At 37.7% G+C, this 27922-nt stretch overlaps 4 protein-coding genes across 5 annotated transcripts; 2 read left to right on the top strand and 2 right to left on the bottom strand.

The window, feature by feature from the left end:
• Positions 1–1524: 1524 nt before the first annotated feature.
• On the bottom strand, positions 1525–7496 carry LOC144647314 (thioredoxin domain-containing protein 17-like). The gene is made up of 4 exons (XM_078507095.1): positions 7270–7496; positions 3876–3957; positions 2602–2680; positions 1525–2301 (listed from the first exon to the last, which is right to left on the bottom strand). Exons 1-4 carry the CDS (start codon positions 7418–7420, stop codon positions 2236–2238), a joined length of 378 nt encoding a protein of 125 aa, XP_078363221.1. The 5' UTR covers positions 7421–7496; the 3' UTR covers positions 1525–2235.
• A 26-nt stretch (positions 7497–7522) lies between these two features.
• On the top strand, positions 7523–10809 carry LOC144647315 (synaptic plasticity regulator PANTS-like). 2 transcript variants are annotated; one of them, XM_078507097.1, is made up of 4 exons: positions 7523–7672; positions 8653–8698; positions 8838–8970; positions 9026–9597. In XM_078507097.1, exons 1-4 carry the CDS (start codon positions 7610–7612, stop codon positions 9063–9065), a joined length of 282 nt encoding a protein of 93 aa, XP_078363223.1. In that variant the 5' UTR covers positions 7523–7609; the 3' UTR covers positions 9066–9597. The 2 variants fall into 2 exon arrangements, with proteins under 2 accessions (XP_078363223.1, XP_078363222.1); XM_078507096.1 differs by lacking the exon at positions 9026–9597 and adding an exon at positions 9636–10809 and having other exon boundaries at positions 7527–7672; positions 8838–8956.
• An 11-nt stretch (positions 10810–10820) lies between these two features.
• LOC144647313 (required for meiotic nuclear division protein 1 homolog) lies at positions 10821–21710 on the bottom strand. Its single transcript, XM_078507093.1, has 12 exons — positions 21562–21710; positions 19886–20035; positions 19207–19315; positions 18322–18394; positions 18061–18103; positions 17314–17414; positions 17086–17192; positions 16361–16425; positions 14426–14502; positions 13314–13434; positions 12630–12746; positions 10821–12011 (listed from the first exon to the last, which is right to left on the bottom strand). Exons 1-12 carry the CDS (start codon positions 21661–21663, stop codon positions 11961–11963), a joined length of 1116 nt encoding a protein of 371 aa, XP_078363219.1. The 5' UTR covers positions 21664–21710; the 3' UTR covers positions 10821–11960.
• Positions 21711–22078: 368 nt separating this feature from the next.
• LOC144647316 (fructose-bisphosphate aldolase A-like) lies at positions 22079–25936 on the top strand. The gene is made up of 3 exons (XM_078507098.1): positions 22079–22854; positions 23929–24093; positions 25396–25936. The coding sequence occupies exons 1-3, from the start codon at positions 22155–22157 to the stop codon at positions 25608–25610; spliced, it is 1080 nt and encodes a 359-aa protein (XP_078363224.1). The 5' UTR covers positions 22079–22154; the 3' UTR covers positions 25611–25936.
• The last annotated feature ends 1986 nt before the right edge of the window (positions 25937–27922 follow it).

The raw sequence follows: 27922 nt of genomic DNA on the forward strand, positions 1-27922 counted from the left end.
ATTCCAAAAAATTGGAAATACTGTTTGTTAATATTTCGTGAAACGTGAACTGCAGTCATTTTTGAAGAAAGAAATGGCCGCGGTCGGAACGATCCGCTTCACTGCTTCGGGCGAAGCTGTGCAAAAATGTGTATTATTTTTTTAATATTTAGTTTAATATTTATATATTTTTCATTTTATTTTAATTTTTTTATCACACTTTTTTTATTTTATTTTTATTTTATTATTATCTTTTATTTTTTTACAGACTCCGCATTTTCGGACTCCGCACTCCGCACTCCGCGTTTTCGGAACAGCCACAACTTAACATATCTTCCTGCGTCACGAAAACATTTTTTCCTGTTAACCGAGTGAGTCAGCAATAATCTAAATTGCCCGAAATTTCAACTGAACTTCACCTGCTAAACTAACTTTAGTTGCAAAGTAAAATGGTGATTTTATATCTTCAAGAGCATCTTTTTGGCCTCGGTTGGGGGAACGGAAGGAGGAGGGCTTGTATGTTCCCTTGTTGTTTTCCAATTGTTTCATAAACGTTTACAAAGTCCCTTTTAATAGTAGAGTATGCTTTGTTCGGCCTCAAACAAGTTCCCTTTTAATGAAATAATTAATCGTGTTCCGTTGGCAAACTCTCAAGTAACTTTTAAAATAAATAAACAGCCCAGCCATGAAACTTTCTACTTATTCGTGTCCATACATGTTCCTAGTTAGCTTAAAATAGCTTAAAATATAAATTATCCTTACTGAATTCCATACATTTCTTTTCATGTTAGTTGTGAGAATTTGGTAATACATCAGGACGATATCCCCTCAGTAGTTGACGATTCTCTTTATTCTCATCGCCTGCTGTTTGCCTGACAATGTATATTGATAAATTGTAAGGAAAAACAAAATAGAAGACACACTGGATTTTAGTTGAAACGAAAACTCGTCAAATGGCTTACATAAGCGGTAGAACGGGTAGGTTAAACCCATACAATTAAGAAATAGAAAACATTTTCCGTGTTTCTATCGAGTTTAATATAGGAACGCAAGTGAAAGTCTGGAGGAACGAGCAAGAGCTTCCACGGCTTTTCCCCAAACTTTTACGAGTGTCTCTTTACTCGATAGAAACAGGGAGAAAATGTTTTTCTACTTTAGAAAACACTGCAAGAAAATGAAAGGAAAACCACTCGTTTGTTTCGATTATCAAAACGTAAACTCTCTTCGATCGCGCCGTTTTTATCAAGTTACATCGAGTTTTAGAAGTACGCGCGCGCTTTCTTGCAAGGGTTTTCTAAATTTACAGTTGATAGAGTCCTAGCGTCCACGAGTCACCTGTAGTGGTATAGCGTCCAACCGGTGTGCGAAAGTTAATAGGTTCGACTCGTCTTGGAAGAACTCGAAATTTCTTTTCCGAGTAGCATGTGTTACTGACTGAATAATCTTTTTCTCTTTGTCAGTTCAACCAAGCTTATCTTAACCATATATTAACACTTTTTTAACAACAAAATAGCAGTTCCAAACAAGACGTTAAATCCACTCCACTGCAGTTGTATCAAGCTTTATTGACGGCTTTTAATCACTTAAACATAACATCACGACTAATTTGTACACACACTGTAAAATACACATCTAAATATCCTTAACACTCTACTAACTTAATCTGTACTTGGAAATTTGCATAAAAAAGAAAAATATATTTTATATATTACTACAGATAATGTTAGTTGTAAAATGTGGCATTCGTTCTGAGCAAACTTACAATCTCGCCAAGTGACTTTCTCTGGACCTAAAATCAACGGTCTAGAAGTTGACAATTAACTTAGGGCCAATAGTTTGCTTTTAAAGCTACATTTGTGAGAGGAAACCAGGATGAGTGAAAACAGTTTTTCCTTGAGAGACTCCTAAGAACTCCAATATTTTTCTTACTCTGTCAACCAAGTGACATCTTCTAAGAGAACTGAAGAGAAAGCAAAATCTTAGAGGTAAGGTCATTTTTGTCTCTCATCTCTACCCATAACCAGCACCATTTAACCCTTTCTTTCTTTGTTGCCAAACTTGCCAAACTCATTAATTACTATTTTCATTTTAATAATATTAGATTCTTGACGTTTAATTAAGATGAGCAAATTTAAGTTTCAAATTTGGAGGGTTCTTGGAGTGTGACACATTTCACAACTAAGTAGACACAAACAGAGGAAATAGATCCACTGCTTATGACAATTCTTGCTGTGATTGCTTTGGGCCATTTTATTTTCAGTTTAAAAAGAACTTGTCCACTTTGTCCTGAACTTTGCAGTCTTCACATCCAAGCCTTTTATCCTGAAACACAACCAAAATACAACACAATGTATGAATTGATGTGTACTGTAAATTGTCTTTTAATGTATTATTTTCTTGTATGGATTCATTATCTTGTAACCTGTAGCTCTTGGGTTCGATAATATTACTTAAACATGTAAAGTAACCCTTGAACTACAAAAAGAATGCTTCAATCTCTAGAGAAGTCTCAATGATGTGTCCCTGAGAATCATCCCCGAGCAGTAATAATACTGACAGTCTAATGCACATGAATAACTGGTATGTTTTAAAATGTCATTAAAAAGAAATGAGTATACTTACAGTCCCATAGTCCACAATTGTTGGAATTTCTGTAAGTTTGAAGTCACTTTTTCTGAATTCATTATCAGGTGATTTCCATCTGTTAACAGAACACAAAACATTATTTCAGGATAAATACATGCAAATTGTACATGGTAATAACTCAAATATTTGTCTGTCACTGACTATTATCAAACGTTTTAAACAACGTTTGTTTGAAACTCTTATAACTCTCTGTTTTGAAAAAAAGCCAATGACTTACAACGGTTACATTATGCGCATGCGAGAGTGTCTCACAGAACACGCGTGACATGGCGAAAGCGCGTGATCGCTGTGCAAGACTTTAAATGTCACACTAGCGACTTTTAGATGTCGGGAATGTCAATATGTTCATTTCCCGCATTCTGGTCCCTTAGAGAATGCCATGCCTCAAGGAAGAGCCTCTTGTGATAGTCCGTCATCCTAGCCACGATGGTTGTTTAAAACGTTTGATAATAGTCAGTGACAGACAAATATTTGAGTTATGAATATTCCTGACTGCAATTTCAGTGTTTATTGTATGGTAATAACTAAGATTCTTTTCGGGTTAGCAGCTAACACTTGTGGTCCACACTTGTTACCATATTGTCATTATAATTCTCCCTGGGTAAGATGGTGTATTGAGTCTTCCCAGAGTGAAAACAGGGCAAATATAACTATTAGTACCTCTTCTAAACTTATCCCTGATTAGACAGATAAATTACAGTGACTACCAAACACACACATCCCCTCAAGGCAAAAAGGTGTGGACACAAAGTTTAGTTTTGGTGGATGTCAATCAACTCTATGTAGTGATGTTATTTGTTTAAACACAACAAATCTGGTAATCCATTGCAAAAGTTATTATGTTTTGAAATTTTGTGTCAGAAATTCATTTTTGCTGCTTGTTTAAAAGATTTTACATCTTCAGATTTTTAAATGCAAAAACCAAGAACAGTCAGGCAGTTTGATAAAATTAAGTAATGGTAAAAAAAATTTAATAAGGAAATAACTGAATTGTTTTTAGACCTTAAAGGGACTGTGTCACGGCTGAGTTAGATTTATTTTATTCAGCTTTGCCAAATACTCGCTATGAAACTTAATGTTTTCAAGAGATTACCTCTGTGGATCTAAGTGACAAAACCACAGCTTCCTTGCAACCAAATAATTTAAATAATTTAAAGATACAAGCAAACGAGATTAAGTTTGAAAACTGTTCAGCCCAACAATATAAATCCATGAAAAGCCCCTTTAATTAAGTGAAAGAGTGTAATTACTCTGGCTTATCTCCAACGATAACCAAAATGAACACCAGGTCAGATGATGCCTTTTGCAATGCAGCTTCTACAACTGGTTCCGCTGAAATATAAAACAGGATAATTTAATTTATACTGTCTAACTAAATCCTCACGAAATACCAATGCTAAACCTGAGAAAAATATAACAAGTTAAAACTTGTCATTCACCATTAAGAAACCTTTAACAAACCTTTTTCTTCCCTGTTTTTTATTAAAATAAGTTAAATACAATGTATTTTGAAGAAAAATTTGTACCAGTTATATCTTAATTTAAGATCAAATAACTCTAAGTTATCCTTTTGGTGATGCTTTATACAATTTATTTTACTATACTATACACTCAAATGTTTAAATTTATAGAATTTGTTCAATCATTTCCCTTCATTTCACTCTATTTTTGTCAGTACCAAGAACACAGCCCCTGGCCTAACCTCTGGCCAAGTCCGATTATTTGAGCATGCACAGACTGTTTATTATCAATTGTCAGCCAATCAGCTTTGAGCAGAATAAACTCTGAGTCTGTGCACAATGATTGGAAGTCCGTGCATCATGAACTTTTATCAAATTGGACTTGGCCAGACTCTGTGTCCTCGGTGGAGTCTGGAGTTTGTTGAAATTTCCAAACAGGTTGCCATATACATTGTATTTTGGCGACAAGTACATAGGAAAGGAGCAAACTAGGCTAGATTTCAACTCGCATCACCCAACTCAACACAAGAGATCAGTGGTGAATACACTCCTTGAGAGAGCGGAAAATATCCCATCAACAAGCGCAGGGAAACGCAAAGAAAAGGAGCGTGTGGTTAAAGTTTTGATGAACAATAACTATCCATTGCGGTTTATCAAGAGTTGTGATTCTCATCGCAAAGCTAATCGCTGTGTCTCAGACAGCAGCGACACTCCTAATGATGCCGCAACATCGTTTGTTGTTCTACCCTACGTGAAAGGCGTAACTGAAAGAATCTCAAAAGTTCTACGCAACAACGAGGTCAAAGTTGGCTTTAAACCACTTAACACGTTACGCACACGCTTTCCCAGACCGAAGGACAAACTCACAACATTCCAGTCTAGATGTGTAGTTTACAGAGTTAACTGCCTTGACTGCAGTTTTACCTATTATGGACAAACGGACAGAGCATTAGTTACTCGAATTAAAGAACTTTAAAGAGCAGTCCCTGTTTGCGACCAGAATGCGGGAAATGAACACATAGACATCCCTGATGTATATAAGTCACTTACATAATGTTCATAGTCTCGCGCAGCGTTCGCGTGTACTTGTATTAGTCACTCGCGCGCACGTACAAATGTGAAACCGTTAAAAAAAGTTGTTGCTTTTTCTGCCATGTTAAGACGGATTCTGCTGAAAGTTCGAGCAATGAGTGCGAAAATTAAGTACCAAAAATCTACTCATTGCACGACAACATTTTGTATACTATTTAAAAGAGCTCATCGAAATTCATTTGTCTTAGTGACCCCGCAATTAAATTCTAAAGCATTCTCGAGAAAATTAAAGTCAAACCTCGAAAAAATGTATTAAACGCGCGCCATTTTGTTTTGAACTGGCGCAAGACATCCGTTTTAACTGAAATAAAGACAACTTCAAATCCATTTTTCTCGCGCGGGGTCAGCTTGAGTGCTAAATTTTTGGCAGGTTTTTGTTAGCTGTACTAAAACTGTTGCCATGCTAAGAGATCTTTTTGGTAACTTTATTTTTGCCTGTATTGCTCGAAAATTGTGCGGAAACCATCTTAACAACCGAAGAAGACCGAAGATTCACGGTCGAAACGTCTTGAGTAGATTATGAGCGTTGTTTACGCTCAAGTAAGTCAGCGTCAGAATTTATAAAGAGCATTAATGTCAACTCCTGACTGCAATTTTGGTATTTATTTTTTCGTTTAATTTTGAGCTATGTTAGAACATTCCTCATACTACTGTATTGCCTCATGTAAAGTGAGATGAGGTGTCCTTCTTTAATAAAAAACGCTTTAACTTGGTTTTGGCAACCAAAATTTTTTCTAGTAGTGACCATTTTACTAAAGAAAGTCTTCATAAGGTGACTTAGAACTGAAAAACCTGAACCTGGAGTACTTCCAGGTGAGTTTTGATAATAAAATGGGGCACCCTGCACAAGAAGTGCACATGGGCGACTCTAATGATCATTAACCATACTACATGCATTGCATACTAGAAAAATGTGAGATCATTATTTTAGGGGTATAGAATGGTCTATATCAGAAAATGGTGCATCTTGACAAAATTGTAGCCATGTTTTAAAAACTTGGTATCTTAAAACTGGGTCTTGGGATTTTGAAATCTCAGAATTGAAGTGCATCTCAGAGTCTTGCATTTTTGAAAACTTGGGTCTTAGAGTTTTGCAAGGCTAGCCACAAGCAAAACAAAATTCTGTGGCTGTTATGGAGTTTAGGGAGTTATGAGTGCATGGTTTATGGTTCAGTGGTTGGTATAAAAAGAATAGGCAGTTGTAAAGGATTGAAATGCTTCCATTTCACTGCTAGCTTCACACTTGAATTAGTCACAATCTAGCGTAGTCAAGCCAACTACGTCTTGAGTTCAGCACTTTAAAATAGTGAAGTCTTGGTCTCGGATTTTCAAACAAGAGTCTCCGTATCTTGCAGCAAATCTCAGATTTACCATTCTATACCCTCTATTGAAATCTAATCACCCAAACAATTATTCATTGAAAACAATAATTTTTAATTCAATAAAAAAGAGGAAAAAAGATAAAGGCTGCAGCGTTAACCAGGAAGTCTGCAAAGTTAATAACAACAGCTCAATAAAATCAAATATTTAAAACTTCAAATGAGCAGTTTTGTGTTTATCATCTTCTACAGATCTCTCTGCCTGCAGAGAAATATATTATGTTACATCATGAATTATTCAAGAATTACTGCTTCTACAAACACTGAATATCTCTCTAAGGTGAGGTTTACATTCCGTTACGTTTCATTGCTTTATACAGTTGATAGAAAATGCATTTAACAGAAAATCGATTTCACTTTTTAGCTTGCCAAATCATCCTTATTTACAAATGTCTCGCTCCCCAGAAACCATGGATTCCCCACAATGGTCAGTTGGAACCTTGATAGAAAATACCTTCCACTGGTACATGCGTGATGCACTGTCAGCTGATTGTGTGAAAATAACATTGGGTGTAGTCTGGACTGAGGAGACGTGTATTATAAACGAAAACAAAACACTCGAAGTTCTTAGAACGATTTCTACACCTGATGGCAAGGGAATTAACAGGATCAATAGTCCTTGACATATCAAGAGTTCTGAATCAAAAATCGCGGACTTTAGTGTAGCATGAGCTAAGCTATTTGGGCAGGAAATAACAGGAAAAGTTACAAACCGTCTCGGCAATCTGGACACCAACTCTCGCCACTCTCATTCATTGAGCCGATAAACATCACCATTCTTCTCTTCCCTTCGTGTTCCTTCAGCGATGTCATTAAATTACTAAGTCCTTCTACTTGAAGCTGCAGTTGCTTCGGTTCAGACATGATTATTTTGAGGTATAACTCTGGAAGTCCTCCTCTCTCCACCTCGATTAGCTCCAGTAAGCCTCGTTTGCAATCCGAAACCTCGTTTTCAGTTTTGAGCAATATGTCCCAGAAATCTATTCGGTCATCCAAATTCTCGTACCCAGATCTCTAACTGATGGTCACATTTTATATGGCGGTCGGTCGATAATGTCCAGCATTTTTGGAGAGGAAAATGTTAAAAACGAGACGGTGACAGCAACAGAATTCAAGGTAAATCCGCTGTGAAGTGATCTCTCATTGGTATGGAAACATTTTTGAACAGTGAATTTAAAAAATAACTGGTGGACTCGCTTTAAAGAAACACATAAAAATGAGGAAAAGTTCACGTTTCCGCTGCATTTCTTGATTTCCCAGTCTTCCACTGTACTGCCTAGTTAAGACTGCATTTTATTTTAATATGTTGTTTATTTTTTTACATAAAATAACTCGATCACATCCCCAGAGCCTGCTGTTCTCTTGATCAGCACCAAGAATGCAGACTCCAACCTTCTGGTCTGCACCAGGGATCAGGACCTCTGGGCTAGACTGAAAGCTTACTAAACAAATCGCCAAATCAGATTGGTTGTTAAAAACTTGTTTATTTCGTTCACAAAACCTGACCCATGGGCACACTCTCACCGGAACCAGGATTTCCATATTCCAGTTTTGGAATCATCCAGAGCTTAGCATTTCCCGATTCCTGGCCAGTCAATTGGGACGCAGGCCCTCGAAGCCTTGGGATTGTGTGGACTCTGGCCAGTGCTGATTTTTAAGCATGCGCAGAGTGTCTTGGTGCTGGCAAAAAGAAAAAGCCTGCTCTTGCAACAAGATTGCTTAAAGTAGGCAGCTCATCACTGATCTTATGAAACTGATATCGGATTGGTGTGTGAAAAAGGTGGACTGATGAACAAGCAACAGTTGATTGGGACCTCCACTCCCCAAGACTGAGCCCATAGTTTGCATCTCAAATTTCAGAGTACCCTTGAGTACACATGGTATTCATTGATAAACATTACAAGTGCTTGCCAAAAACGGCACTTGTTCTCCTGACTGGTGAAGGTGTAAACTCTATGGAATGGAGCGATACATGTTCATGCACAGGTGTCTTGTTTGTGCTACCCTTTCTTTTTTCCCCATAATTTTGAAATTCCTGAGAATCGTGAATGTAGATTTGTTTCTAATGATACCTATTTGTTTGTTTACTTTACCAGCCTCCAAGGTGTCTTGAGTTTTTGGAGAAATGGAGATTTTGCCGTTGTAAGTGCGACATTTAAAGACATGATTTAATATTTGTTTTGTTATTAATTCTTTTCTGCTTTCTAAAAAAGGGGAAAGGGAATTTTTGTCTCACTGAGTGCAATCAGTTTCATCTGTTGCGTCATTTTATTTCTGGCAGCTGCCAAGAACCAATTTCATCGTTACTACATCTATGGTAGTATGCAGGATTGTTCAGCGTACTGGAAGGCATTCAGAAGCTGTTCAACATACACATTCAAAAAATCCTCAGAAGCAAAGGTTTGTGACTGTATGTTTATCAAGTTTGGTACAACACTTGTCTTATTACTTCTCCCTTTATAAATGGAGTGGGAGGCATACACTTGCTGGCCTATTATTAAATGCTTAGTGTGCTGGACTCCAGATCAAGTAGTCTGGGTTCAGGCCCTGGCCGGGGCAATGCATTGTGTTTTTGGGCAAGACACTTTACTTCCATAGTGCCTCTCTTCCCCCAGGTACCCGTAAATAGAATTTCCCTTTGTCTCTTTTTGCTATGGCAACTGGGATAAGCTCTGGTCATATGGGCACTTTGGCTTGTATGCAGACTTTACTTTTGAATAAATGTAGTGTCTGACTCACTTTTTACACTATTATGTTAGAATGAAGCTTGTCATTTTTCTCATGGGGTATTAATGAGTACAAACCGTGTTAGTACATTCTCTTTTTAACTAGGCTATACAGGTGTAATAACTGAAAAAAGAATTGCATCATGAAAAACTCATACTTTACTGGGCATGGTATACATGTAGTAATGTTGTACCCTTACTAGAGATAAGAAGAGTAGTGTTCACGTGTGACTGAGGTTTTCTTGGCAGTATCTTGCCATTTTGTTTTTGTTTCAATAAAATGTTGATAAAGTAGAATATATCAGTTCAGGGGCAACTTTAATAACTTTAATTCTGTATTTTTATTTGTTCAGGAGGTAATGCTAGAAGTCATGAAAATTGATGAAATTAAATTTACATCATCTTCAGTGTGGGAAAAGAGAGAGAATCCTGGTGAATATTGGAATGGTAAAGAGTAAAAAGGTTCCCAAAGTGGGTTATTGATGAGGATAGGTGATTGATTCAAGAACTGAATAACTTGAACTGTGTGGAAACTCTAAAAAGAAGAAGTTTGTTGGTGAACATTAATGCTGTAAAAATTACCACGTCTGAAAGTCTAGTTGTATGATAGACTGCAAGCAAGAAGAGTTGAAATTGCAAGACTGCAAGCAGAATTAAGAGTTGAAATTATGCAAATGAGGGAAACAACGAGGAGGTAATGGGGCAAGGCAGGAAAAAACCGTTCTGTGTCGGCACATTTTTTCGCATTGCATGCTAGGAAAAGAAAGAGACTGCTCGCAGTCTAGTTGTATGAAGGATAAGGTAGCATCGTATCATTAGAATCACATGAAATGGAAGCCAGCAATAGCGTTAAAGAAAACCATCTGCCTTCCAATCATGGTGGACTTCTCTCCCATGCCTAAAGTTATTGCCTCTGATGCAACTTTAGGCTATTGTAGCATAATCAATATCAGTCAGGAAATTATATAATACTTTGTTTATGTGTTATTTATTGATATTATTTGAGATTTGATCTTTATTTTTGAGAGTTCATTTGACTTGCTGTGCAGTTAAACCTCTTACTTGCATGAGCAGGTACTCTGGTAGTCGGCAAATACAGATGGATTTTTACCTGTTGTTTGCAGTGTAAAACAACGGGCAAAAATTCATCTGTTATTATGATAAATTATGCCCACTAAGAAATAGACTGAAACTAGTCAGATACGTAAATCCAGAAAATTCTGTATCTGGTTTACATATTATACTCAAATTAAAATAATTTTAACTTCCATTGTTATTCATCGTGAAGTGATAGTGATAAAATGTTTCAATCAATGTTTAATATCACTTTCACATCTTTCCATTAGGATTCTCAATACATGTATTGCTCTTGACCAAAAGCCGAGTTAATTGCCAATAAAATTTGTTCTTTGCAATTCATCTTGGCTCTTTCATAGGTTAAGAAAATTAGAAAACCAAGATGTTCAAAACTTGTTAAACATGTTAGCACATGGTAACATCACAATCACTGTAAACATTGTTTGTTTTTTTTAAAAAAAAATTACATTACTGTATACAAGGTTTGGTGTCACATTCAATTTTTTTTTACAAATCTCTGATTTTACCATAATTTCTACAACTCAGTGGAGAAACAAGTGCCAGTTAAGGGCAAAATCTAATTGCTGAGAATTGGACAGTACAGTCCATCAGCACAATAATTATTGCTAAGCAACGTAACTTTTATAGCATTTTTGCATCATGCTGACATGACAATGTTCTGAGTAATTTTGAGTGCCTGTGCTATTTTCTCATTTAGATGATAGGAACTGACAAATTGGAAAGCTTCAACAAAGATTTGCCAAAAATGACACTTGTTTCCCCAGCTGAACTAATAATAAGGTAGATAGTCAATGTTAACTTGTTACAGGTTTAAACTTAGTTAGTTCCCTTTCTAAATATATATATCAAAAATATGTGACAGGTGTTTAATTTAAAAATGACTAGTAAATTACACAAAGACAATGTAATATTAAACAATGTTTAACACTGAAAATAAAATAGTATTTCAGACTGTGATTTAATCACAAGGTTTTCATATAAATTTAAGCCAAATGCAACAGGCTGCCACATTTCATTATCGGTACATATACATCATAATACAATTCTTCAAGGCTCAGGGCCAGACAACTGGGGGGAGATATGACGTTAAAATAAGTGCGATCAGCTTAACACATATTCCTGTTGAAAATGTTTATAACTTTTCCAAACTGATTTTGTTTGTTTTATTTTTGTCCGAGTTTCCCCAGTTACAGGATTTTCAAGAATAGACCCGGCCTCCTTTTTTGCATGGTTCTTACCCAGATTTTGACTGCCTGCTTGGGAAAGGGTGGCCTCGTACTCAACTCCAAGAATGAATTTATACACCTTATTCCAAAATGGCAGAAAATACATTATTCTTTTGTCTTCATGTAAATTAGCCCTTATTGCCACATTCGCATCTGCAGAATTCAAGAGAAACTTTGGCTTAAAACTAGACAATGAGGGCCAATTAAAATGTAGACAAAAGAATAATGTATTTACCAGTACTATATACATGTTTTGTAACTAAAATGTGGTTTAGCTAAACAGCATCATGGCTTGGAGAAATGGCTTATTATCTAAAAGTCAAACGATTCCTTTCTTCGTGCTTCAGGCATGGGTCATCTGAAGGGGAAGTACCTCTCTATTAAATAAAGTGTCTCAAACACAACCTGCAATAGGAACCAGATGATTATTCAATGCCTACTACAAAAAATAATCTCTTACATGTAAAACATTTGTTTTACTACTTAACAATTAGACTACGAGCCCGAGTTTTCTATGAGCAAATAGTCAACAAGGCGCAGCCGAGTTGACTATCGCTCATAGAAAACGAGGGCGAGTAGTCTAATTGTTTTAGTAGAAACTCTAAAGGATTGCAGTCCAAAACCTACAATGTTGTGCACTTGGAAGACAAAAATCAAGAAAATTTACCGCTTAAGAGCTGCGCGCGTGCAACTGTTTTCTATCGGCGAATAGAAATCAGTGGGAGAACCAATCAGATTCGCGGATTTCCAATAGAACACAGCTGAGTTTCTACTAAATGTTATTATTTTTCCACTATACATAATTTTACCAAATGTGCAGTCAAAAGTTTTAAAGAGAAGTATGGGGCTTAACTGGAATTTCCAAAAAGGAGGTGGATTCAAACCAAAAACCTATGGGAGGGGTATGGATTTTTCTGGTACAACACAATAAGTAAAGTGTCTATGATCTATAACAGAGTAAACAAAGGTTTCATTTCTTAAATAAAAAAATATATAAAATTAATATAATATATAGCTCCATACCTCAACTGCTATAAGTGCAATAATTCCCCATTCCAGTCTAAAGGAATGTTTCTCACTGAGGTGTGTCCTTAATAACTCCACCATCTCAGAACAGTGATTTAATTTCTCATTCATCACCTTGTAAAGAAAAGTGAAACAATGAAGGTGTTATATATGGTGAAGTCACTGCAAATAAATATTGTAAGGTCCAATTTTAAGTCTGGCTTGTGTCATTGGGTTGTGTTGTTGGGCAAGATACTTTACTTTCATAATGGCTATCTCCACATAAAAACACATTGTTTGGGTACCTGCAGACAAAATCCTAGGGAAGGGGGAACCTGCAATGGTCTAGCATCCCATACAAAGGGAGTAGCAAATTCAGGGATGTAGCTAAGAAAACACTAAGCCAGCTCATCAACAAGCCCAACTGGCTTTTCTGGCCTTGTCAGCTCTAGAAGTTTACCTAAGTCTGATCTTTGTGTTCATGTGAAATTTCAGCCGGATTTGCATTTTGTAAGTTCCCTTTCAGCCTGAGTGCAACTAGCCAGCAGCTGGCCCTTAACAACATACCTGAGTAATACAAGCAATCTAACCACTTGATTCTAAAAGCCCTATGTTTTCAACATTTGGTGAAATGCTTTTTAATTTTAACATCTGCACTATTTCTAAGATTACTTTATGTGACTGAGGAGTAAAATTGTTTACCCTTGTCCTTTTGTGAATGTCCAGGTAAAAACAGGTTTTATCATACAAGTTTTCCAGGTTTTCCCGATCCCAATAAAAATCTGGGGTCATCAGAAGGTCAGAGGACAAATTGATCTTGTACCTGAAATCAGAAAAAGTGAGTCTCATCAGCATGTACAACACAATCATGTTAATGTAAAAAAGAAAAGCCTTTTGACCCAAGTAGCTTGCAGCTCTCTTAAAGTGTAGACTACGCTTAGCTTAACTCTAAATCTGTAGCACGAAGCAGCTAGAAGTATTGCTAGCAACACATCACTGGTCACTACACCTGCACAACGGAGAACATGGTATACTGTTTAACATGTGAGAAATGTCCATCGACTGTGTATAATGGGGAGACCGGGTGCAGGATGGCAGACCTTTTTAGGGAACACCGCAGGGATAAGAAGGTCGCTGTACTGAAGGTAGGTCTGGTAAACCAACAGCACCGCAAGAAACAGGAGATGAGATATATCTTCAAACATGGAACTCTGGCTCCGAGTGGACTAAACCACAACTTTAGCTTTACCTGAATTGACTTCTTTGTCTTATCGCGCGCTGTGGCACGCATGGCAATGTGCGGGAGCTTTTATACAAAGAACTTTTTAACGGCAAAATAGTTTTGTCCCCATGAAGAAGGCAGCATTGCCAAAATGTTGGGAACAGTTTTTTGACTACAGAGAAGTATTTACCTATTTTGTCATTTATATATTATATAGAAGTATTGCTACTCCCCCTGGATGCGATGCTGGTCCCAAGTAATCTGTCAGGTGGCCCTAACAGTATTCTGGTACCCACTTTAACACTTGGGTGGGGAGAGGCACTGTGAGAGTAAAATATCTTGACAGCACAATGACTGCGGCCAGGGCTCGAAACTTGGACAGCTCAATCTGGAATCCGACCCACTGCAACCATTAGGCCACCACGCCTACATGTACCAATCATGTAAGGTTATGTAGTGTACTTGAAACACAGTGACTTGCAGTTTGTGAGCCTTAAAGCAGACAATACTATACTTGGAAAAATTACACATGCTTATTATTATCTCGTGCAGATTTGTAATAATATTCTAGTGCATACCCACTATTGCATACCTGAGAGAAATAAGCTCTCCTGTTTTTTCTAACACCTCTTTTCTTGACATCCTTACTTTGATTCCTTTTCTCAAATCCTTTAATTTGTAAATAACATTACAAACAGATTGCTAAATTGGACCAGGCAATTGCAGCAGATAAAGATTAACAACACTATATGGAAATTAGATTCATTTGAAAGACATAGTTGGTAAGAGAGGTAGGTTTATAGGCTTAACCTGGTTCCTCTCAGTGGGGAAAGTACAGTACAAAAGAAAAGGCCAGGGTCCTTGGATATAAGCATGCAAATGAAAGATCATCGCAGTAATGTACTCGAACACATGACAGCTGCGACACTAGTGCAGTGCTCAAACCAACTGAGCTATCAAGCCAACTGGGAGCTGGTCACTTGTGAGTTCATAATATACCGGTGGATGAAGAAGATATGATTGAAATGAATATATGAAATTCATATATTTGTACTGTGGATACACCTTTTAAGCAAATGAAAGATCATCGCAGTAATGTACTCAACTTAAGCAGTTGAGAAATGCTAGGTTGAATTTGCTTGCAGGCTTGCAGGCTTGCTTTTCTCAACTGCTTAAGGACGTTCGCGCTAATTGTTTATGCGCATCCTTACTGTGCACGTAATTCATGTCGCAATGTCACGCCACGTCATGCATGAGCGCGCGTGCTGAGAAAACTTTCCAAACACATATAGGGTGGGTAGCCATTGCATTAACTTCGCTTGCAGTTTCCTCTCTCAAACGGTCGGTGACCCCCATTTTTTTCGGGATAAATAACCTTTTGGGATAAATCTCTACCGATTGACAAAAAATGAGCAAAATTCAAATGTTAGAAGTTTATTATTTTTTTCATTTTCTCTTCCCGCGCGCGATCGAATTAGTCAAATTTTGCAGCCTTTTTGCTGTTTTGAACGTTTGCAAATCCAATTGTTAAAGACAAAGTTTACTCTAAGGGACTTTCAAAGTGAAATAGACCCACTCAAATAAATTGGGACAAAGGAAGGTGGCCTGCATCAATTCATTTAAAATATTTTGTTGCTAGAAGCCGCAGATATCATATCAAGTGACGAAATCAAATTTACCCAAAAAAGCGCCATCTTTCAGATATCATATCTTGAAAACGAATTCGGTGACCCCCAATTTTTTTTACATTTCTGACATAAGTAACTTGTAAACTAACAGTGGTGAAAATTTAAGAAAAATTGCAATGTTGGAAGATTTCCGCGCGAACGTCCTTAAGTTGAGTACATTACTGCTGCTTAAGTTGAGTACATTACTGCGATGATCTTTCATTTGCTTAAAATGTGTATCCGCAGTACAAATATGAATTTCATATATTCATTTCTGTATTTTCACACATACAAAATAGATTATTTTACAAATAATAACAATTAATAAATTCGTTTACATATACATTGTACCTCTAAAAGTTAACTGACAATCATTTTCCTGTTCAATAATAATTTGCACCCACCCTCTAGACTTAAGAAGGTTGGAACAATTTGCAGAACTAGATGGGGGATATTGTGCTTTTATCCACAGCAAAAAGTTTTTAGTAAGAAGTTCTGAGTGTATAAATTATCTGATTCACTAAGGAGAGTTGAGGACCAATTTTCCAATTGCTGTTGCAATGCAGCCATGCAGTATCACAGCCTATACACAGGCAATTTTTCTCACACAACTCGATCAATGCTATTTTTGTAGCACCAAAATTGCATGAGGTCTCCCGCAGTATTGGGGCGATAAAGTCTCCTTAAAATCACCGCGAGTTTGCACGCATATCGCAGGAGTTAACTTCCGCGCAACAAAAAATTCATTGAGTTGTGCAACAAAAATCACCTGTGTAAACAGGCCTTTATAAGGTTCATGCAAACAAGTACTTTGTGATCAGCAGGTGAAAACAAAATTGACTCAAATAACCTACACTTACCTCAGGGACCCATCTTATTGACTGCACATACTGATCTAACACACATTCCCAGATTGCAAGTTTAACTACAAAGTAGAAACCAAAATTAGACATAGACAGGAGTGGCCAGAGAAAGGCAATACAACAATGAGAGTAAAATGCCTTGCACATGAACACAACACACTGAACCCTGAGCCAGCGCTTAAACCAAGACTGCTCAATCTGGAGGGGGGGGGGGGGTACTCGACATAATTTCGGGTAGGGAGGTGCGGCCCGGCCTCTTAAACCCTGACCCTGTTTAAGACACGAACTTCTGATTTTCCTACCCTGTTTAAGACAGAATGCCAATTTTTGATACCCCGTCTAAGACATAAACAAGTACTGCACTGGCTTTATTGTGTTTGTGAATTAAGCTAAGTATCAATGCCGAAATCAATGTAAGTCAGCGATACGAAAGAATTTGTGAAACTTTGGCTTGTTACACCTCTGCAGGCATATAAGCCTATTCTGTTTGACATTGGTCCATGCAAAGATACCCCGTTTAAGACAAAAAGAGGTGAAATATATACCCCGTTCAAGACAGAAAAGCCTGAAAACCATACTCTATCGGGCCGTACGTCCCCGTTAAGCCCTAATAAGGGAGTGCCCCCCCCCCCCCGGGCTGGAGTCCAACACACTATAATAGTCATTAGTTCACTGTCAAAAAAAAGGAGGAAATGAAATGAATAATTATGAATTTTCCTTACCAGATAAAGCCAGGGCATTGGAAAAAGCATATTTTTCTAATGCCATGATGTCATCTCCTGAATTTTCATTTAAAATAATTCTTCCATTATTAAGAGTGGTTGAATTTCTGTGACCAAGAGGTAAAACATTATTAATATACATGTATGGTAATAACAGAAATAAAGATAAGCATTTTGAGACAAGTACAACAAAGAGTGATTAGGAATAATGTTGGAAACTATACTCACTTGGAATATGAATACAAAAGTTGTTCATCTTCTGTTTCTATAAGTACTGCTTCATGTCCTCCTTCTTGGAATAACTGTGCTGTCTTTTTAAAGTATTTCTTCTATGTAAGAAAATTATCAATAATAATATATAAATGCATTTACAATTTATTATAACATTTCAGCCCACTGAGAAACACGACATCCATGCACGCACGTTTCTTTTTCGCTTTACGTCATCTCATGTTGCATATCCGTTTTTCATCTTTTTGAGGTCAGCACTTCATCTAATTACCGTGAAGTTGCTCAAAGAACCTTTGGTTTGTTATAAATAAGCTCTCATTAGAAAATCATTTTATAAATAACAATTAACTTGTGCCCTGCTTTTTACACCATCACTGACAATTAATTTGCATTGCCATTATTTTGTTATAATATTGAGATTAAATATTTAAATTTACTAACTCAGGGGAAGCCCCTAATACTAATACTAATTCAAGTAACCTAGAGACATTATCGACTAGTCTGTAATTTCTTCATGTTAATTTATTTATTTATTATGATTTACTCCATACAATACAAATACATTATGAATAATTAAGATATAACTAACTAAAAAACAAACAAACAAACAAAAAGCTGTGGAGAAGGAGACAACCAAAAGCGCTATGGCACCATACTAGGGATGTCCCCACTTAAAATAATGACACATCCCTGGATTGAGACCAAAATGTTTAAAGTTCTTGCTTAATACAAGGTTCTACATACCTCGGAACTAGAGACATTCCATAAAACCAAAGATCCAAGCCACCTATTTGAAGCAACACAAAGTTTTAATATTTTTATTTATTTTCAATTACCGGTAACTACAAATCAAAAATGGATCAAGAAATGCACAATCTGTCAGTGGTCAAAAAAGGTTTATTACGGTATTTATTAATTGATTATTATAATTTGAAAAATAACTTATCAATATTTATTTATATAATTATAATAAAAACTCATCATATATTTAATAAGTTGAGATACCTGAAGAAAAACACTTCTCCATCATTGTCACCATTTTCATCCTTGATACACACACGCAGAACGTTTGGTTCCTCTGTAAATTAAAGTAAAGATGTTTTCTTCTTTATATTTAGTTAGACTTAGCAGGTAAAGAACTTTAATCTGTTTCAATTCTAGGTATCCCAGGAGCAAGATGGCTCCATTGTAGACTTAGCACTTTTCTCCAGTTTTTGTAGGATGAAGGGGCTAGGAGTATTTACAACTCCCCTTGGATGGGTTGCTAGCCCATTGAAGGTTATCCACTGGTCATCATTTTTTTTTTTACTTTGTTCCAGTAATCTGTCAGTTCCCATTTATACCCCTGAATGGAGTGCGGTACTATGAATTAATAAAGTGTCATGTTCAAAGAACACAACAGAATGATCCTGCCAGGGCTGAAAATACTTTTAATAACCATTGAACTACCATGCCTTATACTGGGCTGGCTTTGTAATATTATTTCCTATCATTATAGACAAATGATGCAAGCAAAGGGCTGAGCTCGGTTGTTGAGAGCGCATTGCTATGACTAGAGTAACTGGTAACATAATTCAAGTAGCTAACAGAACTCCAGCAGTCGCTGGCTTGTTTTGAAAGAACTGTTAGCAGCTGTAACCCTTTGCACGCATTGCAGACCTATCATTCAATGTTGGCCTTATGAGACAATTAGACAATACTGAAAATTAAATGTAGTGCAACCACTTTTAGTAAATAAAATGAATGAAACAAATCTTTTAGAGCTGACATTTCCTTAGTGAATAATTTCTTGACACTTGCAAACAAATACATAACTTAGGATTATTTGGTATATGAGCATATAGTATTTGTAATACATTAACCATTATTTTTCCAATAATTTCTTTTTACCTTCTGGTATAAATGTAATCTTATATTTGTCCATTTTGCTCAAGTAGTTGCGAATTCCATGAATGTTGTATCTCTCACCAGTAACATAAGCTTGACAATGCATCCAGCCCTACAATCCAAGTATCTAAGCTAAGAACTCAAACTGAAACATATCATGTCCTTAAAATAAAATTATTTACTATTTTCACAAACACTGAAAATAACCTCTTCATGAATGAAATCCAGAATTGAATTTACTAAAAGCATTGAAGTCAAAGGTTAATATAAAATAAAATTATTGAGCTAGCCCCCCAACATTCACCATGATTATTTAGTAGCCCAGTCAGACCAGTACAAAAAATTGATAATTGATTTTCCTCCTCTGAAACCTGATAAAACAATGAATACAGTCAACTCTAACATTGCGGACACTCCCTATTACGGACAAAATCAAGATCCAGGTGAAATAGGTTTGACTGGAAATGACCCCTGCTATTACGGACTCTCGCTATAACGGACACTAAATGATGCCCCCAAGCGTGTCCACTAAAACGAGAGTTGACTGTAATTAGCTCAGAAAAATTGCAAAATTTGCTACATAATAGCCCCTTTTTGCTGCATAATTAATGTCCTTAAAATGCCACATAATTTCCATTTCAAACAACATCCCACCAGAGTGCCTGATGGGATTTAGGCTTACTTGTTGATCTGACTCTTCACGTTGTGCACGCATCTTGTGTGATGGTGACTTTGTCCTTGTAAAGTTCTTGCTTGTTTGTGGTACTATCATAGGTGTTACTGTAGCTGCCTTACCACCACTACTTTCATAATAAAGTGGAACTGTAAACATCTGTAAACAAAATAATAAGACAAACAAGAGAATGTATTATTTGGCTTAACAACCTAATATGAAACCTGTTCCAGGCGTTCGGTTAGTTGGAAAGCAGTGCAAAAAAACAGCGAGCTAAAAATAAGGGGAGGGGCCTTAGTCCTCTCCCATTTTTTCACTTGCTGGTCTTTGCGCTTATCCCATTTTTATCCCCAACTAACCGAGCGCCTGGAACAGGTTTCCTAATATGTGGCCACTTGCATAGACTACGAGCAGTCCTTTTTTCTTAGTCAGGGGTTTCAATAATAGCCGGGTAGCGGGTAGATCTACCCGCTTGTGATGGGCGGACTACCCGCTTGAAGCGTAATGCGAATATCTTATCAGACCAGATCATTTCACCGCAGCTACGAATTTCTACCAAGAAATTTCATAAAATTACTATCAGGTTCTAGGGAAAGAAAAGGAAAGATAAAAAGAAAAGATATTCTGGTGTTTACCCTGTCCTTTAGACCATAAAAGGTGAAGCGAAGTCTTGTAATGACACGTAAAATCATCGTTTCAAAGCGCGAAAAAAAATCTACCAGGCACTCTGAAATCGAGGGAGACTGGGACTAAGCGTGAATATTAATATGGCCGCTAAAAATAAAAGACAGACGCTGTTGGCATTTTACGCCCCGGAACCTAAAAAAAAAAGGTCAAACGAGGTCAATTCTTCGCAGGGTAAGTTGAATACATTAAAAGGTTAGGGTTTTGCCTAGAAACTTGAAAAGTTTGCACTGATTTATTGCGTAACGTTCGCGTATCATTTCGAATACGAAAAATTAAAATCACATGTTCAACTTACCTTTGTCTAGTGTCTTATTTCGGAAAATGGTGATCTATCTTTCAGAAAGTAGCTCATTAGATAGTGAGATCAGTCAGCCAAATATCTCAACCGAGGGAAATACAGTTCCATCCCCAAACAAACAACATACAACAAAGTAATCTTAAAAGTACCCAAAATGCAGGAAAATGGACCTACGAGAGTATAGAATTTCAAAATTTTCCGGGGGGCATGCCCCCGGACCCCCCTAGAGGGGGAAGGCCCGTTGGGCCTTCCATTGATACCCGCCTGTTTTTATATTCTACCCACTTGTGCCAAAACTTATTGAAACCCCTGCTTAGTCCTTTGAGCATGAAGCAAACACAGGACACAAGTGGGAAAGTGGCCAAGGAAAACCTGGAAGTGAGATGCATGAAAAAAGGATTTCCTTGTCCCTTAAAAGAAGAGCTCATTATGAGGAGGGGTGGGGTGTAGTATAAATTCCATTCCCCATTCAAATTTTGTTCAAATCCAAGTTTTCTCAGGCTATGTTTTGGCCAAATCCCATTTTATGGTGTGTAAATCCCAGTCTCAGTGACCAAAATCTTATTTTCCAGGTCAGTGAAAAAGTAGGCAAATCCCATTTCCCATATCGGTCCATATTTTACCCCTTCAGGCACTCCTGAACTGCAAAGAAAGATAAGCAATTTCCTAACAAATTATTTACAGAAACCTGTTTCCATACCTTAAAGTTGCAATTTTTGAGGAAATTTGATGATGTCTTTAAAGGAAATTTGTCATAAAAGCAACCAAAAACCATACACTTTCGCAGAATTTTGGTCGCCATCTTGTTTTACGTGGATCTCCGCTGGTCACATTTTTGTGTCGTTTAGTACCCAGTTCTACGCTGCCAGTCAAATGACTCGTCTGACCCTCCCCCTGTCACACCCACTCAAATACCATAAAAGGAAGTCCTATTACACAATTTGTTTAACTCAGACAAAACTCGTGACAAAAGTGTCAAGGATCTACATGAAATGATGATCACAAAAGATCAATTTCGGCAGGATTTTGGCGCTGAATTTTCCCAAAATGACACGTTTGCACAAAAAGTTACGCAAAAATTACGAGACAGTTGTCACGTCCCCGCGGCCCGAGGCTGCATTCTAAACGAAGCTCTGATTGGTTATAATCCATAATCCATTCTTACAACTGACCAATCAGAACACATTACCGAAAGGTAAAGCTCGCGGATCGAACGATCTTTGTCCTCTGCATTTTGCGAAGCAAGCGAGCGAGGGAACTTTCAAGGATTTAAAACACTTCTGCCTTACCAACATGGATGCTCCTATGACCCCCGAACTGAAGGCCGAGCTGAAGAGAATTGCCGAGGCCATTGTGGTACCCGGCAAGGGTATTTTGGCTGCAGACGAAAGCACTGGAACCATGGGCAAACGTCTTGCTAACATCGGAGTAGAGAACACCGAAGAAAATCGCCGCAGCTATCGGCAGCTTCTGTTCACCTCCGGAGCAAAGATGAGTGAAAGTATCAGCGGTGTCATCCTCTTCCACGAAACTGTTTATCAAAAGGCAGACGATGGAACACCTTTTGTGAAGATTCTGAAGGACAACGGAATAATCCCGGGCATCAAAGTGGACAAAGGTGTTGTACCCCTCGCAGGAACCAACGGCGAAGGCACAACTCAGGGACTTGATGGCCTGTCTGAGAGATGTGCTCAGTACAAAAAGGATGGCTGCGACTTTGCAAAATGGCGCTGTGTGCTCAAAATTTCTGATCATACACCCTCGGAGTTGGCCATGAAAGAAAACGCCAATGTTCTCGCTCGCTATGCTAGCATTTGCCAACAGAATGGTCTCGTTCCAATCGTTGAGCCCGAAATATTGTGCGATGGTGAACATACTTTAGAGCGATGCCAGACTGTCACGGAAGCCGTGCTGTCAGCTACTTACAAAGCCTTGGTTGACCACCATATTTATCTCGAAGGCACACTACTGAAGCCCAACATGGTCACAGCTGGTAGGCGAAAAATTGACATTTTACTTGCAATTGCACTTTGTACGATTTATTGTTAATTATTCCTGTTTTAAAAGCCATGTTTAGATTCGATATTGGGCACTAATTGTCACAAAGCAACAAATTGTTCTGCCGGCATCCTGAATGACATTGCATATTTTTTAGAAAATAAGATCAGAGCGTTTTGCTGTAAACAAACATCTTTTTAGCTTTGATCTAAATACCCCCTGTACATTTGTTTACACTTTAAAACCATGTACAATATCAACAATATTTATTTCTCGTAAAACTTTTTAGGCAGACGTAAGTTTGGAATTTTTGTTTGCGGAAAATCTAAAAAATAATTTTAATCCATAATTTACGTCAATTGACAACGTGTCCATGCATAATTACAGCAAACTGTTGTGGTCTGTGGAAACCAATACATTGGCACAACAATAAACAGCAGTTTCGTCCATTTCACGAAAAAAAACTTTTGTTCAATGCAGCTAGAAATAGTTAGGTAAGAAAGACTTTGCCAGTATTTTGCATTGTCAAAAAATCTTAGTCAATCAAGAACAGATGATGGAATTGGTGTGAAATTGAAATTTTTCTCCATTTCAACTTTGGTGACATTCGGGGTTACTGAGGTCAGATATGGCTGATGAATTGTTCCTTAATTAAAATACATGTAGATTTCAACCCCTGCTTTACTGTTTAGACTAAAAAAATGAAAGAAACTAAAAAAAAAATTCCATATTTCAAACTTTTTTTAAGGTTTTATCAACAATCGGTCCTTAAATTGAATGTTGGAAGAGGCATGGGGCTTGAAGTTAGAACCATAAAGGGGCAATGTATGGTCATTTAAGAACTGGGCATCTCGCAGAATTGAAGCCAAATTCAGGGTCTTCTCATCTCAAATTTTTCTGGGGCGCCTTCTCAGATTCTCAATTTCCATTGCAAGACTAAGAAAGTCTTGGGCTTGTAGAAAAGATACCAGTCCCACTGCCCTGCAAAGTCCCAAATTTGCCATTTCCAATACCCATAAGTACTGTCACTGGAGTTCACTACATTAGTATGTTCTTTCTCCTTTGTCAGGCCAAAGTTGTTCTGCTAAGTACACACCAGAGCAGAATGCCCAGGGCACTGTAACAGCATTACAGCGCACTGTACCAGCTGCTGTGCCAGGAATTGTGTTCTTGTCTGGAGGACAGTCTGAGGAAGAAGCTTCCATAAACTTGAATGCTATCAACAAATATCCAGGTAAATGACAAATGTGCTTTATTTTCCTCTTTTGTGATTGGTTATAAGGTTTTCCATGGTTATGGCAGCAGGGATTGACAGTGTTAGCTGGATGAAACTAATTATACCAACCAAGTAGTACAAATTATGGATAAGGTCAAAAAATAATATATTATAGCATGGGAGATATTTATGTGGTTTGACATCCAATAACCTTAAATGTTAGTCGTCCCCCACCCTCAGCCTAACACTCAGGCGAGAGAGACATGAATTAGCCATGTTCAAAACGAGCAGGGGAGGGACGAATTCAATATCGATTACACTGAAATGGCCCCTGTAGAGCATCCAAAAATTAGTAACTCAACCAAATTGAGAGTTATTGGTTAAATGCATAGGTATGTTCATTTTAGAAATGCTAAAATAAGAGAGCTTAGTATGGATTGGAGGGACAGCTGTCCATCCAGCCATACAAAGCTCTCTATTTTAACGATTTTAAAGAGTTCCATGCCTCACCAATAACTCTCAAATTTAGTTGAGTTATTTTTACCGTGACGGCCTTCAGTGCTGTTTGAATTCGTACCCAGTCCCCTGCTCGTTTTGAACATGGCTAATTCTGAATTCAGCTTCTCTGGTCTGGGAGTCAGACTGGGGGCAGACAATGACTGACAGTTTTGGCCAATAGTGCTAAAAGACAAAAAAAACTCCACAATGCAAAGAGTAAGAAGGTTATGGGATGTGACTTCTGCTAGATTAGCTGATTGTAGAAATATTTCTAGTGCTTATACCCGGGGGGGGGGGGGGGGGCACTCCCATATAGAGCTATATAGGTATGTGCCGCTGTGAAGGGTATGGTTTTCAAGCAGTTTAGTCTGGGATAGGGTATAGAAATCAGCGAGTTTTGGTCTAGAATAGGGTATCATTTGCCAGAAAACTGATCAGTAGTATGAGGAATTAAGTCCAGAATAGGAATAGAAACTCGGAAGAGAAAAAGGCCTTCTTAAATGTAAATAAAATCATCGCGGCAACGTTGTTGAGAGATGGTTTTCCATTAAAAACACTAATGAGGGATACAGTTCTGAAAACAGCAAGTCTGGGATGGGGTAGCGATTTTCAGTGTTTAGTCTTGTAAAGGGTTGCGAAATCAGTTGAAGAGGGTCTAGTATAATGTAAGGGTTCAGAGTCCCAGCGGCACTCCCCCACCCAAAAATATATAGAGTACCCCCCCCCCCCCGGGTGCTTATAATTCACTTCTTCTTAGATTTCTCTGTTATGTTTACATTTGAAAGGCGGTGCTGAAAATGCTTTTACTTTCCTTTCATACAGGCAAGAAGCCATGGAGTCTAACATTTTCTTTTGGCCGTGCTCTTCAAGCAAGTGCATTGAAAGCCTGGAGTGGAAAAGCAGCTCAAGTGAAAGCTGGGCAGGCAGAGTTCCTAAAGCGTGCTGCCGCTAATGGAGCAGCTTCCAAAGGGCAGTTCACTGGAAGCTCAAGTGTGGCTGGAGGGCAAAGCCTGTTTGTTGCTGATCATCAGTATTAACATCTCTGACAGTACTTAGATGACTGATACAGTAGAACTCAGAGATACTGTATGAAACACTAATGAAGAGGGCTAGCTTAGATGTCTTTCTGAAAGTGTTAAACAATGAGCAATGTAGGGTTATTTTATTTAGAAAATAGTTCAAAAATTAAACAGGAAAGTGTTTTTGTTTATCGTAGATAAGTGATTATAGTAAAACTACTAGTTTCTGTACCTAATAAGTTTAGGTAATAGTTACCATGTAATTCCCTCTTCCCTGAAAGGTACTTCACCAAGATGAAGAGAAAACTGGAAATAATGTGAAATAAAACAACAGTGAAATATTATTTGCTCTTGATTGTTTTTTTTTTTTTTTCGAGATTATCTGCAAGATTTAACTTATTTGATGTAACTTTTGATCATGAGACACTACTCTTAAACCTGTAGGATGCACAACAGCCATTTACTGGTAATTAAAATAAAAATGCACCTGAGTGTATTATTGGGTTATATAATCATGCCAGAATTTTTAAGAACACGAAAGCTGTGAGCACAAAAGAAGTGCACTTCTCGACTGTTCTTAAAAATTCCCACATGCTTATATAACTGAACAATGCACAGGGAGAAAGTTTTTTATTTCTTTTATAAAATGTTAAGTCAGGGAAAAATGACATTTTGAAGAAATGTTAGGAAAATTCAAATAACACCTGATTTCACACAATTGAGGGCTGGAAGAAACATTCTCAGCGATGTTTTTCTTTTAGGCTCAAGAGGCTGGAGGCTGCTACTATATCTGACATTTTGCATTTTATTTGGTCAGGGAAATTTTTTTTCAGGGAAAAGTCAGGGAATTTTGAAACTGATGTCTGCAGCTACTATGCATGAGCTCTGTGCATTGACCATTTTTTAGTTTAAACATGTCTTCCAAAGTTCACTCCTCTACCATGCCAAGTTCATCAAGTCTTGCTCAATAAGAATACACTACCCCATTAGTTGGTATTTTTGCGACCAACAGGTGTAATGGCTTAGGGAGGAGGCCATTTATAGGTGTGAAATAGAAATAGCACAACTCAAACGTGATCTTAACTAAAATGCTTTCAGACATCACTGCAGATTTGTAAATCTATGGTTGGTACTTTACTTTTTGTGCTCCAATTTGAAAGCCTGCAGGTCACAGACTTCCAGTCGTTGTGCACAGACTGACATTATTCTGCTTAAAGCTGATTGGCTGACAATTGATAATGAGCACTCTGTACATGCGCAAAGAATGGAACTTGCCCACAGTCTGCTTTATTGGTGCTGAACAATAGAAAAGTTGCCTCTGAGGATGAGACTGGACTATAAGCGGTTAAAAACTCATAGTTTGCTTTTGCTGTGTTGTAATCTAAAATGACCATCACTTAAGTTATTCTGGTACCTTTCAGGCCAATCTATCAAGCTGGAGATAACTAGTACTACGATAGTAATGACTTGTCAGAACTCCCTTCCCCAACCCAGGGAGCCCCAAGACAACTTCAAAGTGCTAAATGGGGATCTGCAAGGACCGTCGTAAAATGTGCGTCCGTCTTAATGAGTTCATGATAGGGAAATGAAAAGTCTAAGTCTACTACACTTCTCCTTAAGAGTGTTTTCAGACTTTTGGTCTCACTTAGGATTTGCATAGTGGTCTCTTTGTCATAAAGTCGAGAGCTCCCGTCCGTTTTATATAGAGCCCCCCGGGGAGCTTCCACCGTATGCTTCCCGTGCCGTTTAACAGCCTTTGCGTTTTAAAATATTTTCGTTTATAGTCTGATTGGATCCACTCCAGTAAAAAGACCACAGTAGTTTTATTTCGCCACGTTGGTCTTTGCAATTTTTTTTTTCTTTTAAGCAAGCGAGTTACGTTGCTGGGCAGAATTTTCTACATGTTGTATCTACCCTGAATTCTTCATAGCCTCTACAATCATGGACTAACACTTCCTTCGACTGTCAGTGCTATTTCATTAAGTAGATCTGCCTTCACACGAAACTTAGTGTGACCTGTTGTTTCGACTTTTTTGCTTGTTTACAAGCAAAAGGAAGGAGAATAGCGTGACGAGACAAAAGGTAACTCTGTCGTGCGTAACCTCAATCGGGAACCCTGCATTAAGCCGAAGTCTTCTAACCGAAAGGAAACAACTATTTCGATCACTGATTAAAGGCAAGCGTCAAAGTTTACCATTTTTAACCAAGCCAAAGATATGAGTCGCAGCGCCCAGCCGCGCATGACAAATAGCATCCCCGCGAAAATAAAATAAAAATGCTTGAACTGAAAGACGTTTAATTCTTCCATGATACGTTCGAACAACAATGCC

This window comes from Oculina patagonica, chromosome 3 (genome assembly GCF_052425735.1).
Source record: "Oculina patagonica isolate OP01 chromosome 3, crgOcupat, whole genome shotgun sequence".
Taxonomy (NCBI): domain Eukaryota; kingdom Metazoa; phylum Cnidaria; class Anthozoa; order Scleractinia; family Oculinidae; genus Oculina; species Oculina patagonica.